We start from the raw sequence: 16,548 nt of genomic DNA on the forward strand, positions 1-16,548 counted from the left end.
AAACTAATTTAAATAAATAAATGTAAATAAATGTAAAATAACTTAAACAAGTAGATGCTGAAAAAACAGTATAACTGCCAGTTCATTTTTATACTTCAATTATATCAACTCCAACTTCAACTCCCTATGCTGTGGAATAAAATCCCGGTATATGTGAGGCAGAGCACCTCGCTGGCCTTGTTCAAGAGAAATCTTGACCAATGGATGGGAGATCTCAGATATACCCCAGGGATTACCTCAGTGTCACTGCTCGACAGAGGCACAGCAAAATAATGGGTATAGTTCCCCATACTAAAGGGGTGGGGTAAGCCACAAAACTATGGGCTAGGCTTGTAAATGCCCTCGGGCAGATAGCCTAGTATGAACCTATGAACCTATGAACCTATCATCTCTTCAAGCTCTTTAGTTTCAGGATACAGGCCAAAGACCATATATCGTTTAGCCCTGGTCTCATATATGCCCTAGTCCTTAGCTGCCAGATCAATTCCTTTTCTTCAAGTTTTAATCCCAAAGGGCCACCCCGGATGTTGAAGTCTACTTAATCAATCACCCTAAATGTAAAGGAATGGCCAGGATTGTTGTTCACATGTCTGGCCAGTGCATTTTCCATCTTTGCTTTCCTAATATTATATGTGTTCTCGTATACTCTTTCTCTTAATTTTTGCTCAGTCTTGCCAATATAAAAACTTACGCAAGACTGGCATGAGGCAAGGTAAACAACTCTGGTGGAATTACAATTGAATTTACCCTTACTAATGAAGTTATTACCTGAAATATTAAATCAATTTCCTGTTTGCATGAACCTGCAATAAGCGCAGGCTTCACATTTATACATGCCAGGGACACGAACCAGCATTGGTGGTTGTAGTTCCAATAAGCTCTTCAAATTTTGACCTCTCTTATACACCATGCTTGGTGCCAGTCCCAATTTTTCGAACTGTTCGTCCATGTGAAAAATGCTCCAATTTTTTTTGTAAAATCTGTTTAATACCCTCAGCGTCCATATTAAACATAGTTATAAATGAATGCCGGTAAACAAAAGATGGAATATTCCCTCTTACTATGGCTCCCCCCTGCCAAATGATGTCTCGCATCTGGTCATCAATACCTAAAATTGCTCAAAAATGACCATTTTCCCTCTTGTTTTGGACTTCATTAACCAAATTGTTTAATAAATCTGATGGATACCCTCTACTCAAGAACATTTGTACCAAAAATTGGCACTCTTCATTGAAATCATTATTAATGGTGCACATCCTTGCGGCCCTGACCAATTGTTCTTTTACTACAGACCTTTTTTGATAACTCACATTGGCACTACTGTAAGGGAGGAAAGAATTGGAATAGGTATCCGTATGGTGAGTTTTGGCTAAATAACGTTTATTAAACTTATCTTTCCATAATTCAAAATCCAAGAAAGATATTCTTTGGGTGTGAAATACATGAGTAAATGCCAATAAATCTGTAGCAGTATTATTACAATAAAGCATAAATTCTTCAAATATATTTTGTTCACCTTTAAAGATCAAAAAAATCATCTAAAAATCTAGTATAGTAATAAATTTCACCTTTATACCTATTAGTTATACTATGCACAAACTGACCTTCCCAAAAAGCCATTATTAAATTGGCAAAACTTCCACCCACTGGGGACCCCATCATCACCCCTGTGTTTTGTAAATAATACTGGCCATTGAATAAAAAGAAATTATTAGACAAAATTATGTCCAAAAGTTTTCTAATGAGGCCAGTTTCAGAGGCAGGTGCACCCCTTTTCGCCAAAAGTAAGCTGAGCCATTCAATACCCACATCGCGTGGAATGACCGTGTATAGATCTTTCACGTCTATTGTGGCAAAATGGAAGTCAGGTTGGAAAGTAAGGTTGTTCACAGCTTCTAAAAAGGACCAGGAATGCTTACAAATAAATGGTTCCTTTTCCACATACTTTTAAAATAAACCATCTACATATTTTGCCAATGGATACGTAATTGAATCAAGTCCATCCACTATTGGGCGAAGGGGTGGGTTAGCTAAAGATATGTGAATTTTCGGTATTCCGAAAATTATAGAAATTCTTGGTGAGAGCATTGTTAAATAATTAAATAAGGTTAAGTCTATTCAGTTTTCAACAAACAGATCATTGATGAACCCATTAATGCGCTTATCTGCTTGATTCACCTCATTTAAAGAAACCTGTGCATAAGTGTCTGAATCTAACATGTTTTCCATTCTATGAATATAGCTCATTAAATCAAAAAACACCAAGCCACCACCTTTGTCAGCTTTAACAACCCTAATGTCAAGTTTCCTCAGATCATCTAACAATGACCACTCATCTCTTGACATGTTTGTTACATTGCTAGTTACATTATTCGGATGCTGGTACACATTCACACTGTTACACCCCAAATTCCTTAGATCAATCTCACACATCTTTTCAAAAATATCTAATACTGGGTGTAATGGTGGATTATACACACTGGACACTCTGTATTCTGCGTCCACACTCATATTGTTATTTAATAATAGACTCAAGTTTAGTTTACGTGAATACATTTTGAGATCAATCAACACTTTACATATGTCCATTCTTTTAGATGGAACAAATGTGAGCCCTTTAGAGAGAACATTAACCAAATTAGGTTCAACATGATATTTAGAATACTTAAAAATCTTAAAGTCACCTTCAGAGTTTGTAACTATAAGGGGCAAACCACTAGGGTTATGCTCATGCAGCCCAAAAGTAACATCATTCAAATTTAAATCATGAATGTTCAGTACCTCAATATTATCAGGTGTTACCTCTTGCGACCCCAACCCTTGTTGTTCACTTTCCATGTATTGCGGCTCTTGTTCTGGGCTGCACGGTTCTGATTTGGCACTTGGTGAAAATTTTTCCCATTAACTTGGATGTCGGGGCTCACATTGACAGGAGTTTGAGAAGTGCTTGTTCTATTTAAAAGTCATTCGCTTCTCCTTATCTCCTGAGTGTTTTGGATGTTTTCACCCCTGGACTCCTCTCCTGAACTGGTTTGGTCATGTTGTTCCATGGAAGAAGGGAAATTGCTGTATCCCATTTGCCTTAAACCCACATCACCAGGGTTGGAAGACTTCATGAGAATGGTATTTCCTGTTTCACGATGATTCCATTGTTGGGATGGGTGAGGCTCGGGGTAAGCCATCCCTTTTCTGCAATCTTCGTCATCGCGATTCAGCTTATAACCTTGAAAAGTTAAAATTTTTCAATTTTCTTATCAATGTTGGAAAAGACCCATTGGTATTCGAACTGATAATGGGTAAAATCGGGATCAGCTTTAATGGTATTGTACACCTCTTTAATTTCTGTCATAAGGGTACCTGCCATTAGTTGATAATGTTTGACCAGCATTTCCAAGAACTCAAGACCTTGCTGGTCAAATAATTTTAAGAGCTCCATATGAAAAACATAGTTGGGGACTAGACCAGTTGGATAACGCCTGGCTCGCAGCCCCTTAGGGACCTGATGACGTTTAATACATTCTCTAAAATAGAAAATTTCAAGCTGCAACTTCTTTAGTTTGAATGACTTGTAGTCCAAAGTTTTAAGGTTTTCAACGATGCTAATACTGTTTGCAAAGCTAACATTGTTGTGTATTTGATTCACCTCATTATGTAAGAGTACACCTGATTACAGCCAGTCATTTAATGCTAAACATGCTGGGATACTAGCCATAATTCTGTTCAGATTACCGATAGTTTCCAAAGATGAACGATTTTCGGTTGTTGTCCTGGTGAGTGGAACCGGGCTGGAATGGCTGAGGTTCCTAATCTGAGGAACCCTCTGCTCTCGGGGGTTTAAAGTCCCTTCAGTGTGCACCAATTCCATCATGCCATCCACTTTCTTAGTTAAGTCATTGATGAACAAAATCAGTCGACTTATTTCGGATCCTCCCACTCCCGGATCGGTCTCCCCTGCAGGGGAGGACAATGAACCACTGGAAGCATTTAAACACTCACAGGTTGCCATGCCCCAAATAAACCAACCAAAAAAACTAAACACGAATAAACTATTAAAATAAGAAAAAGAGGCAGACACTGGTGGTTTCTTTAAAAAAATTTTTAGTTAGCGCTTTCAAGTTTTCGTATGACTTATGTAAAGTGTTGATTGATCTCAAAATGTATTTACGTAAACTAAATTTGAGTCTATTATTAAGTAACAATATGAGTGTGGACATAGAATACAGAGTGTCCAGTGTGTATAATCCACCATTACACCCAGTGTTAAATATTTTTGAAAAGATGTGTGAGATTGATCTAAGGAATTTGGGGTGTAACAGTGTGAATGTGTACCAGCATCCGAATAATGTAACTAGCAATGTAACAAACATGTCAAGAGATGAGTGGTCATTGTTAGATGATCTGAGGAAAGCTGACATTAGGGTTGTTAAAGCCAACAAAGGTGGTGGCTTGGTGTTTCTTGATTTAATGAACTATATTCATAGAATGGAAAACATGTTAGATTCAGACACTTATGCACAGGTTTCTTTAAATGAGGTGAATCAAGCATATAGCACATTAATGGGTTCATCAGTGATCTGTTTATTGAAAACTGAATAGACTTAACCTTATTTAATTATTTAACAATGCTCTCACCAAGAATTTCTATAATTTTCGGAATACTGAAAATTCACAAATCTTTAGCTAACCCACCCCTTCGCCCAATAGTGGATGGGCGTGATTCAATTATGTATCCATTGGCAAAATATGTAGATTTTTTTTAAAAATGTATGTGGAAAAGGAACCATTTATTTGTAAGGATTCCTGGTCCTTTTTAGAAGCTGTGAACAACCTAGCTTTCCAACCTGACTTCCATTTTGCCACAATAGACGTGAAAGATCTATACTCGGTCATTCCACGTGATGTGGGTATTGAATGGCTCAGCTTACTTTTGGCAAAAAGGGATGCACCTGCCTCTAAAATTGGCCTCATTGGAATACTTTTGGACATAATTTTGTCTAATAATTTCTTTTTATTTAATGGACAGTATTATTTACAAAACACAGGGGTGGTGATGGGGTGCCCAGTGGGTGGAAGTTTTGCCAATTTAGTAATGGCTTTTTGGGAGGATCAGTTTGTGCATAGTATAACTAATAGGTATAAAGGTGAAATTTATTACTATACTAGATTTTTAGATGATTTTTTTGATCTTTAAAGGTGAACAAAATATATTTGAAGAATGTATGCTGTATTGCAATAATACTACAGATTTTTTGGCATTTACTCATGTATTTCACACCCAAAGAATATCTTTCTTGGATGTTGAATTAAGGAAAGATAAGTTTAATAAATGTTATTTAGCCAAATCTTACCTTAAGGATACCTATTCCAATTTTTTCCACTATTTCAGTAGTGCCCATCTGAGTTATCAAAAAAGGTCTGTAGAAAAAGGACAATTGGTCAGGGCCGCAAGGATGTGCACCACTAATAATGATTTCAGTGAAGAGTGCCAATTTTTGGTACAGATGTTCTTGATTAGAGGGTATCCATCAGATTTATTAAACAATTTGGTAGGTGAAGTCCAAAACAAGAGGGGAATATTAAACATATTTTACAAAAAAAATTGGAGCATTTTTCCCGTGGACGAACAGTTCGAAAAATTGGGACTGGCACCAAGCATGGTGTATAAGAGAGGTCAAAATTTTAAGATCCTATTCGAACTACAACCACCAATGCTGGTTCGTGTCCCCAGCATGTATAAATGTGAAGCCTGCGCTTATTGCAGGTTCATGCAAACAGGAAATTGATTTAATATTTCAGGTAATAACTTCATTAGTAAGGGTAAATTCAATTGTAATTCAACCAGAGTTGTTTACCTCGCCTCATGCCAGTCTTGCGTAAGTTTTTATATTGGCAAGACTGAGCAAAAATTAAGAGAAAGCGTATACGAGCACAAATATAATATTAGGAAAGCAAAGATGGAAAATGCACTGGCCAGACATGTGAACAACAATCTTGGCCATTCCTTTACATTTGGGGTGATTGATCAAGTAGACTTCGACATCCGGGGTGGCCCTTTGAGATTAAAATTCGAAGAAAAGAAATTGATCTGGCAGCTAAGGACTAGGGCATATATGAGACCAGGGTTAAATGATACATGCTCTTTGTCCTGTGACCTGAAACTTGAAGAGATGATATAATTTAAGTATAAAAATGAACTGGTAGTTATACTGTTTTTTCAGCATCCACTTGTTGTTTAAGTTATTTTACATTTATTTACATTTATTTATTTAAATTAGTTTTTATATTATATTCATTATAATATAGATACATATATATATTTTCTTATATAGGTATGTCTAATTATCTAGTTTAATATTGTCCAATTTGATTGCTTTAATAGAGTTATGTTTATGTTTTTAAGGGGGATGTTATCATGTGACCTTTGGAATCATGTGATGTAGTTAGAACATGTGATCAAGGAAAAGGCATTTAAAAATGGATTCAGTGTTTATTCATTGTCTGAGGAAGTTAAGTGTACGAAAACTTGACGAAAGCGCTAACTTAAAATGTTTTAAAGAAACCACCGGTGTCTGCCTCTTTTTGTTATTTTAATAGTTTGTGTTTAGTTTTTTACAGACAGTAGCAACACATAACAAACACTGCTGCCACAGCCATGACAACACCTACATTGACAAGACACATGGGGGGATTTATTAATTCAGGAAACAAATGCACCACTCAAGTATAATGTAGACATCACACACTATAATCAGACCAATAGGCATGTGACCCATGTGCTGGGGTAGATGGTAAGTGGTACATCCACCAGCATGTGGGCATAGTGCTGACTACTCACTTGAATGTAACACAAGTACAGGGTATTTGAAGGACATCCACATCAGAGGCCATAATATCTCCATAGTTCACAGCCTTCATCACACTAATAACTGTTTACAATGCACCCTTCTACATGTACCTCCCAACACATCTTCCAGTGATGTGTAACTGAAGCATACCACCTTTGTCACAGTACACTGTCACACCTTACCAATACCTAGGTATTGTTTTTGTGAATATACATGACTCTCTGATGGTGCAGAGTGTAACACCAATCAAGTTGTTACACCAGTACACCAGATGCATGGATACTACCCGTTCTGTTTATGCACACACTACATATATAGGTGTTTGACATTAATGGCATGTATATCATTCATGGCAGTGTGACTGTGACATATATATGTGCCATACACACAAGTAAACTAGCCTGTATTGCCCATACTGTCACATACAGGTATAGCAGTGTCACTCCTAACACCTCCAGCAGATGTTAAAGGACAGTGTGCATAGACTGTGGATGTATCATAATAGTTGCTCAAGAGTGTGTATATAGACTCATTTCTTATCGCTGTAAATCACAAATGTTATTTAAGAGGCATGGGATTACTGGTGATATTATTCTGATATTATCCATGACTGTGGCTAGTTCTTGTAATGTTTTCCATGAGCCTTTACCTGTGCCCACCTTGATAGAGTCCTCTGCTAAGAGTGCACTCAAGTTCAAGCATATCAGTTTGCACAGCTTTCCAATAAGCCCCATATCTCACTTGCATGTCAGATCTTTGATAAATGTCCTCTGCATTATTCAAGGAAGGATGCTTATCTCACATAGACATCCTCCCCATTGTTTTGTCACCTTTTGTGATAGTCACATAAAACACATTTTCACTGTACACTCCCTACTGTACCATATGGATATGTGATTGGTGTTGCTGCTACAACCATCTTCCATTGGCATGCCCTTTTCTGCTGTACATTAGGCAGTTTCACCTGTCCTCTTTCCCTGTGTTAATTTTTACTATTCATGTGTGTGCCCCTATTTAATGCATACACTTCCCTGAGTGTTCATTTTACATGGCAGTTAATGTCCCATTACAGATCATTTACACAGCTTCAGTACACAATGCCAGGAATGAGATATCACAATACTCTACACTGCACGTACACTGTTCTCTACTTGTACTGTGTTTGAACTATATACTTCACATTCATATCTCCCAACTGTCCAGATATTCCCAGGATGTCCGGATGTTTTCCTTATCAAATTTGTGGCTTTCTGCCATATCACTGGAATGATCTCAGTACTTATGTTAGTCAATATTACATACATTTAAGTTCACACCTATCAGCTATCCTGATTTGTGCATAATGTCCATTTTTGTCTCATATTTTTGATCTTTTCCTCATAACATTTTGGTTTTCTGGCAAATTATTGGGATATCATTGCAGATTGAAGTCAGAAACTGATGACAGACACTTGAGTTTTAAACTTCATGCTCTTCAGTAAGTTCATGGTACTGTACAACCTATTATTCCTTCAGCTTTCTATGTTTGGAAGACCAATACTGCAAATCTGCCACTAGTTTTAGGCCTTTCTCCCCCCATTATTTATGGCTTTGTCCAGATTTCTTGCTCTAAGAGGTTGAGAGAGTTTTATTCTAACATATTTCTATGAGATATCTATGTCAACTATGTCCCTATTTCTGGTTATTTGTCCCCTCATTATGTTGGCCTTTGTGTAGATGTGTTGCACTGACAGATTGACAGCTGTGAAGCCCTTGTAATCATTGCAGCATTCCGTGCAAATCCATGTACCATAGGTGCTCTGCTTTACACAGACTTGATATCCATGTTCACTTACACGGTTTCCTGGCCAGCAACACTTTTGACAGCCATGATACCTAGCTTAGGCATGCTGCATGCAATGCATATACATTGGGCACTACTACTCACTGCTCACCGCCACACAAACATGTAAACTCTGTGTAGGCTTTGCATTGAGCCAACATGGAGCTTATTAAATCCTGGGGAGTGGTTTTCAAACAAAAATGGTTTAGATCTCCACTCTTCTTGAAAGTCTAAAAAATAGAGAGAAAAGGTCTAGATGAGGATGCAACTACATGGTAAGAGTTCTGCATACAAGTGAGAAGTTAATCAAAATGAACTCTGTATTCATACAAGAACAGAAATGGTGAAATTAGAAATATGATGCAGATAATTTAATAACCACAGAAGGCTTAATCTATAAGAAGTATTATTAATTTGTAAACCGTTTTCAGAAATTGCTTGGTAATCAGACTATGAGCCCTGAAGGCTGAGCTGAATATATGTATATTTTTATTGACACGCTTTAATGAAAGTGCTTTTTCGGTTAAAGCGCTTTCATTAAAGTGTGTTTGGTGGTTATCCATTCGGACGTTTGATCATTCGATCAAACGTCCTAGATCCATATATATATATATATATATAGATGTGTGTGTGTATTGTGTCTGTGTGTGTGTGTGTGTGTGTATATATATATATATATATATATATATATATATATATATATATATATATATATATACATCAGTATTTCATTATAGTGAAAATAGAAACTTAAATATATGGCTTTGCAATCCAGTTTTTAAATGGTGTAATAAGCCTATGGGCATTACTTGTATAAAATACTCTCCCAATTCTTCTCTCTTCTTTTCCAATTAGTTGCACCACTTTATTAAAACCGTACATTTTGTGAACAGTGCTGGTGCAGAGGTGTACTTCGATGAAAATGGTGACCCTCCAGCTGTGTATGATCTCCTCAACTGGAATCTTCTTGAAGATGGAAATGGCAGTTCTGTTAAAGTTGGAAGCTTTGTTTCAAGCAGGTCTCAAGGCCAGGAGCTGAGGATTAATGATAGTGCCATACTGTGGAATAAAGGCAAACAGAAGGTATTTGCCCCATTGATTTAAATCCTTATATATCTGTTCAGTACCTAGATGGATGTGCTAGTCTCAGGTGACCCTTTCAGACATGTCATGGGTCATGAATAGCACACACAAAATTACAAGTGGCATTGCAGAAAATGACTAGAACAACACACACCAAACGGGCAAACACAAGACAACTGTTATACACATCCATGTGCAGATCTGTATACTTAGGACTTGTAAACTGAGCACAGAGATTTGCATAATGTAAGTACAAGTATCAAAGTAATTTAATTATTTGAAGGCATTTGTATGTATAAACCCAAGTATCACAGATAAAATGTTGTTCCATAACTTAAGAGTTGTAGAATTAAAGGCTTGCATCTACATTACATAATCGAACTTTTAAAAGTTTGACCATCATATGTTCGACACGATATGATCGAACTTTCAAAAGTTCGAAAATGTAATAAAAAAAAACAAACCAAACAAAAAATCTACCTGAACGGTTTAAGCAGGGGGGCAAGCACCCCTGCACCCCTCCACACCCCCCCCCACTCTTTAAATATACCAACTCCGGGATCACACTACAGTGCAGAAAAGGGAACTCTCCCTATTCCACACTATATGGAGATCTCCGCTGAAACATTCAAACTTTTAAAAGTTCGATCATATGGTGTTGACCATATGACATTTGAACTTTTAAGAGTTCGACAACGTGATATAGACCCAAAGGCTTTACCACCTAGGCCAGTTCCATTTTTTCCTTTATGCCAAGTAAATCTATCAGTTCCAGAGTAACATAAGACCATTGTCAGATTAAATGTCTTGTTGGCTATGTTTCTTGTCAAAGGAAAAAACTTCAAAGACCAATACACGTAAGGTTCAGTTAAGGCACTTTTAATTGACTTGCCGCAAGGAGACAAAAACATGCAAATACAAGGATTTGCCTAACTACTAACAGGAAGTATGTTCATTCTTATACTATTTTGCAAGACATGGCCTTCTAAGCTGACGTAATCAAGCACAACTTTTAGTATTGTTCTACAGCAGATGTTACTCAGATTTTCTGCTGACATGACTAGATTTGTGAGAAACTTTTGAGAAAAACAACCTGGCCTTGGTGACCATTAATCCATTTACTAGCGTCTATTGTACAGTGTTACTTTTCAAGGTACTTTTCTAATTCAGATACAAGCAAATTCTGATTGCAGTTCATATTTTCAAGCAGGCTTTGTACTAATTATCTGTAACTTCTACAGCTGTGTATTTTCTCATGGCACAGCGGAACTTCTTGTCTAAGTTTCATACAAGTAGTATTGTTCTATTCATTATTTTCCTAACGCAAGCAGAAATCACCTGCTTCTCAGTAAATTTCCAGGGTACAAGCAAGATTTTAGCTAACAGTACAAGGTCAGAACGCAACTGCAGTTTGTACAGATTTATGCAGTATGAAATAGAATAAACAGGTTAACCCGTTTCAAGCTCTAAATGCACTAAGCATATTGCTAATACACACATTAATACATATTTTTCTAACATTTCTGATTTTACACAGCTTGTAAGTCTTAATTAGTTAATGGAGTAATGGATATTTGGCTATTTAAATAGTGTGTAGGCTCTTTACTGTTGTCTGATGAAGCAACTTTATGTTGTGAAAGTGCTCACCTATATATATTTCTTGTTTTTGTCTTTTGAATAAATGTTTTTAGTGTGTCATCTCGGTGCATTTTTCTTCTTTTTGTTTGGGCTTCTTCTGCACCTCACCTTTACCCACGACCGTTTGAGTTTGCTACTTGTTGGCTATGTAGTTTGCAAGTGGAGACTGAAGGATTTATACCCTGATCTACATTATAAATTCATTTAGTAATGCATTGCCTTAGTCCTTTATGCTGAACAGAGATAAGATTTTTCTAGATGGTAAACTGCACACTAATATCCTCCAGGACCTATTATTTATCATCAAAACTGGTGATAGGACCCTGGAAGAATGTTCACTTCTTTATACATATGCAATTGTTTACTTGCAGGAGATGAACTGCAAGGCCTCTCTTTCAAGGAGAGGCAGCCAGCCTAATAATTCAAGGAGCATTTGAAGTCTCAGAATATGCATCTGATGCAGTTGACATCAACAATAGTCTAGAGTCCCTTAATGTTAACGTTTGCCATGCAGAGTGTGACACCATTGCATTATTTCAGCTCTGAGGGGAGAAGGATGCACCCGATGTTACCTCTCCAGTCAGAAGGAATGAGAAAGACCTAGCCTACAGTCATCATTTGTCTGTAAATCTTCCTAGTCACTGTCAGTCAGTGGCAAGAGAAACCAGTGCAAGGCTTTTTAGTAGTGAGTACCCAGACAGACAGATAATCTATACTTTTTAAATATGCAGAGATACCAACAATCATGGCCTTAGTTTTTATAATAAATGCAACATACTCTTTTTCCCCACAAATTTTCTGTATATGAGATGCATGTGCATTCCAATATGTATCCCTGTTTTACTGCTTGTCAGAGAAAATCATAATTCCCTTTTTCTTGCATCTTAGCTTATTCATAGCACTTTTTAACAATATAACGGTCAAATGCAAAAAGTATCTTGTTTTATTCCAGTATTTGGTGTCACTCTTCCATATCTGTTGAACTTTCTGCTTTAATATTACATTCATTCTGTAGCCCTATTATGATTCATTTTGTGGCAGTTAAGTATTCATAGCAATGCCTATACTTTTCTCATTCTGTGTAACCCTTACTAGTTATACCTCATCCTGACATGTTTTTCAGCATTCTTCCAGATTTTTCTAGTACACTGAATCATTACATTGTATTCCTCTCTGTTTATGCTAGCTTTCCATGTTTTTGCAAATTCACTTTTGACCAACCCTCCTAGAATCATTATCTATGTTCTTGTCTTATGGGTCTATTTTTGATCTCCTCCACTACAAGCGGTGCAAATTACTATCACTTTAAATTCATGTCTTGTTATTAAGGTAATGAGCACTTCATTAAGATGAAATTAAAGGTGAAGTTGTCAATGTTGTATATCTTTGCAAGGCACTGTTTGTCATACATGGGATATATAACCATAAATGCTAAAGTTCTAACTATAGTAATTTGTATGTCCTGTGGTACACTTTCTTTTAGAGTATTCAGTATAATTAAATATGTCTTCGATTCAAGACTAAAATTCTAGTGTCTCTGTATTATTTATCTACCTTGCAGACAAATACACACATATTATATAGAATAATGAATGGAGGAAGATATCTGCGGGTGTCAGAAGGAAATGCTAAGACCTTGGGAAGGCAAGAGAAAAAATAAGACCATACTGGTATCTTTGCCTGTTATTAAGGAACTATTTCAGAGAGAAGCTGTGGATATTGTGTGACCTAATAGTATCCCAAGTACCACATATGATTGTGGATTATGCATTTTGATACTCTAAGGGAGTGGGTTTGTCCTATATTCAGGCAACAAATGAAGACATCATCTGCTACAATTTACCAGAAGAGTAAGTTTTCCAGGGATACACTGATGAACAGAGGATCTAACTTTATAACAGACCTGCTTAACTGTTGGTGGAAATGCTGTGAGGTAAAATAGCTAAAAATTATCCTTTGCCATCCATGCCATCTGCAAAACAACTGATTTGATTGTGAGGTTTAACTCTAGTCTTAAGGCCCTGCTAATGCCACTTGCTGGCCAGTTTAAGTGGAAGTGGAACAGGTAATTTCCCCAACTGCTCTTTGCACATTGGGAAGTGACCCAGAAATCCACAGTGTTTTATCTTTTCAGCTGCTTTTTTTATGCAGTGAAGGAGACTGTAGACTTAATGTGTGATGACTTAAGCCTACATTGGTGATGTAGGGGGAGGAACCTCTATCTAGTGCCCAGATGACTCATGTCTGAATATCAGTTTGAGCCCTTGACTACACAGCTAGAAAAGGATAGGAATGTCCATCTTGTGAGGCTACAGTTCCTGAACACTTGGGGCACACTCACATTGTCTAATTTCCTTAGAGGAGACTGGGGAAACAACCACATGGAACTATGTAAGGGTGAGGTGGGGGTATTCTGCAAAAATTAGCCCCTTCTGGAAGTCATTGCATATCTCACACTCACAGTGTTACCTGGGTGCATGAAGGGTGGGGAATTAGGAAAAAACATTCCCTGGCAGCAGTGTGATGCTGCATTAGAGTCCTCCTCAACCCCCTCACAAGCCCCAAACTTTAACATTCAGGAGGAGAAGACAGATCCTGTAGACCTGCAGGATGGCAAAATTATCTGAGTGTAGCTGATGGGTAGGTGTGAAAAACCAAAAAAAAAAAAAAAAAAAAGAGAGAGAAGCAAAAAAAATTAACCATTTGAAATGTCAGGACCTGCTATAGCTAGTATCATAATGTGGAGGCCAAATGGCTGAAAAAACAAACTTACATTATACTAAGTCTGAGATGGCTCTCAGACTGTTGCCTTTTCAAGTATAAAGGTGAAGAGCAATGCTTGAGATTTGCTCTTTTCCTGCATTAGCAATCTTTTCTCTTTCCAGCATGTCTTCAATCTGCATTTTGAGTGCCAAAAATTGCAACAGGGAGCCACAAAAATATCTGTGGTGAGTAAGAGAGTGAATATGAATTATTCAAAGAGTCTACTGAAAGTATCTATCAAATTTCAGGACTAAGAAAATCTTATGAGTTTGGTACAGGATCAACCAGCACAAACACAGCAGCAACAAAAGATTTGTCATGAGTAGATAGCAAGAGCCCAGGAATATCTCATCAGAGAAAAGGAAATGACAGTTATGCATGTATGGAAAAATACAAGAAGTGAGGTAGGTTTCCTTCATTCTTGTAACAAATGTTAAGTATTGTTAATTATGGCAACCTCAAAATTATGGAGTAAAGTTGTGAGGTAGGAGGCAACAATACCTCTACCATGTTAAAATGATGAAGCCCTACCACAAGAGAAAGCCATTTGTACTCATTATTTGCAGTGGTGCACAGGATGCAACAGAAGGGGTCTTGTAAATTACCTCAGTGAGGCTAATTCAGGTACTACAGTGAATTAGATGGTGCTTTCACTGAGCTGTCCCTAATTCCAGCAAAATAAAAATGTTTATTTCTTTGTTACTTGTTCTTAAGTTAAAATGAACAGTCTGTTTCTATAATACTAGCAATAATTCACTGCATTTTGCCACTGAAGTAGCCTGTTAGACTTAAACCCTGATTTCTTTCTTGGGAGAGGAGTGACAACCAGACTAGTTAAGAAGTAATGATTGCTTTATGACAGTTCCAAGACATTCAACAACAGAGCTAAGAGTCAGAAGAATTTTTATTTATCTTATTTTTACCCAGCATGCATTTGCAAGGTACCTCTATAAATTTCATTAAAAATGTTTACATGTGAGTTAGAAGCAGGGCATGTTTGCTGAGAGTTATGTATTTCATTGTGTGTCATGTGTAACTTTTGCCTGTGATGTTTCACACACAAGTTAATTGTACTTGCTGCTTGCACAGTAGGTGGTGGCACACGCGTAGGTCCAGCTGTGGTGCTCACTGACTGTTCTGTTATGCATAACCTGGCTATTTATATACTGAATGGATGTCTGCTGTCAGCATTTGGACTGCTATTGGCAGACTATGTCTGGTATGTACTTCAGTTCAACATGGCTAGCACTTCTGCCTAAAAGACTTTTGATGCTTTGGTTGCAAAACACTTGTATCCTGTGTTTAGGAATTGCTGTAAGCATATCCACTCATATTATTCATTTATATCTGTATGTTACATAATCACTGATCAGCATTACATTGGTTGCATTTAGTAGTTACATTCATAGAGATTGCTTAAAAATTGTGTGTGTACGACATAACCTAAAGTTTATATGTCACATGCTGTCTCCATGTTTATGATTGTCCAGTTGTTCTGTGGTGCTGTATTGCATTCCAACTATGTGATGCTGTTGAGTCAGACAATCACCATGTTGCATTTCTCATCTCATTTGCATATAACATTTATAGTTCCCACTGATTTTTCATCTTGCTATAGCTTCATAATACAAATGGGTTATGTGGGGGCTATTAACATGATTCATTACATACACAGAAACCTGGGTTACATTTGTGAGTGATTCATATATTCATGCCTTGAAATAAACGTGTGAGGCGCACGTACAACATAGGAAACATGGTATAGTGATTATCTCTGATAGTCTGCTTACCAATGTATTGAGGCATACATCAGGTATTACCCATTACAGGCTACAGTAGTTGTGTCATCTTGCCAGTTTCACTGTAGTCTGACAGTGTAGCACTCATTTTACAATGTAAACATGGGAGTGTTGTCTGTCACAGTATGCTTGTCTTTATGTGTTATGATGTATATGTGTGTTGCCTGTGCATATGACTATCATGCATAATGATGGCTGGTTACCAATTGATTAGGTAATAGCAAGGTTTCCAGAGATAAGATGTGTAGTAGACACCATGTCACAAACTGGAGTAACCTATTTACATTCTGTGATAGATATAGTTGCCCACACATGGCTGTCTATTGATATCATCCATAAATATAGATAATTTGCTATTAGGAATGTGTCATGTATATGACTATTCACCCACTTGCATCACTTACTTTTATTATACACCTTATACATAATCTTTATAGGACATATCATCTGAGAAGTAGGTCTTAATGATGCCTGTAAAGTGTGGAGATATACCTTTTTTACCATATGCAGGGATCATGTTGTAGGCATAATTCTTAGTGTCTATTGCATTTCTATGTGCAAATCAGTTTGTGTTTCATGGCAGCCATGTTTCATACAG

At 37.1% G+C, this 16,548-nt stretch overlaps 1 protein-coding gene across 1 annotated transcript in view; it reads left to right on the plus strand.

Annotated features, from left to right (window-relative positions):
• Positions 1 to 16,548, plus strand: part of LOC122797115 (vomeronasal type-2 receptor 26-like) — a 206,376-nt gene that overhangs the window by 136,583 nt on the left and 53,245 nt on the right. The window contains exon 4 of the mRNA XM_044065911.1: positions 9,523 to 9,750. Within this exon, the coding sequence (XP_043921846.1) occupies positions 9,523 to 9,750 (228 nt within the window). The remainder of the gene's footprint in view (positions 1 to 9,522; positions 9,751 to 16,548) is intronic.

This window comes from Protopterus annectens, chromosome 3.part0 (assembly GCF_019279795.1).
Source record: "Protopterus annectens isolate FY-2018-M chromosome 3.part0, PAN1.0, whole genome shotgun sequence".
In the NCBI taxonomy this organism is placed as follows: Eukaryota; Metazoa; Chordata; order Ceratodontiformes; family Protopteridae; genus Protopterus; species Protopterus annectens.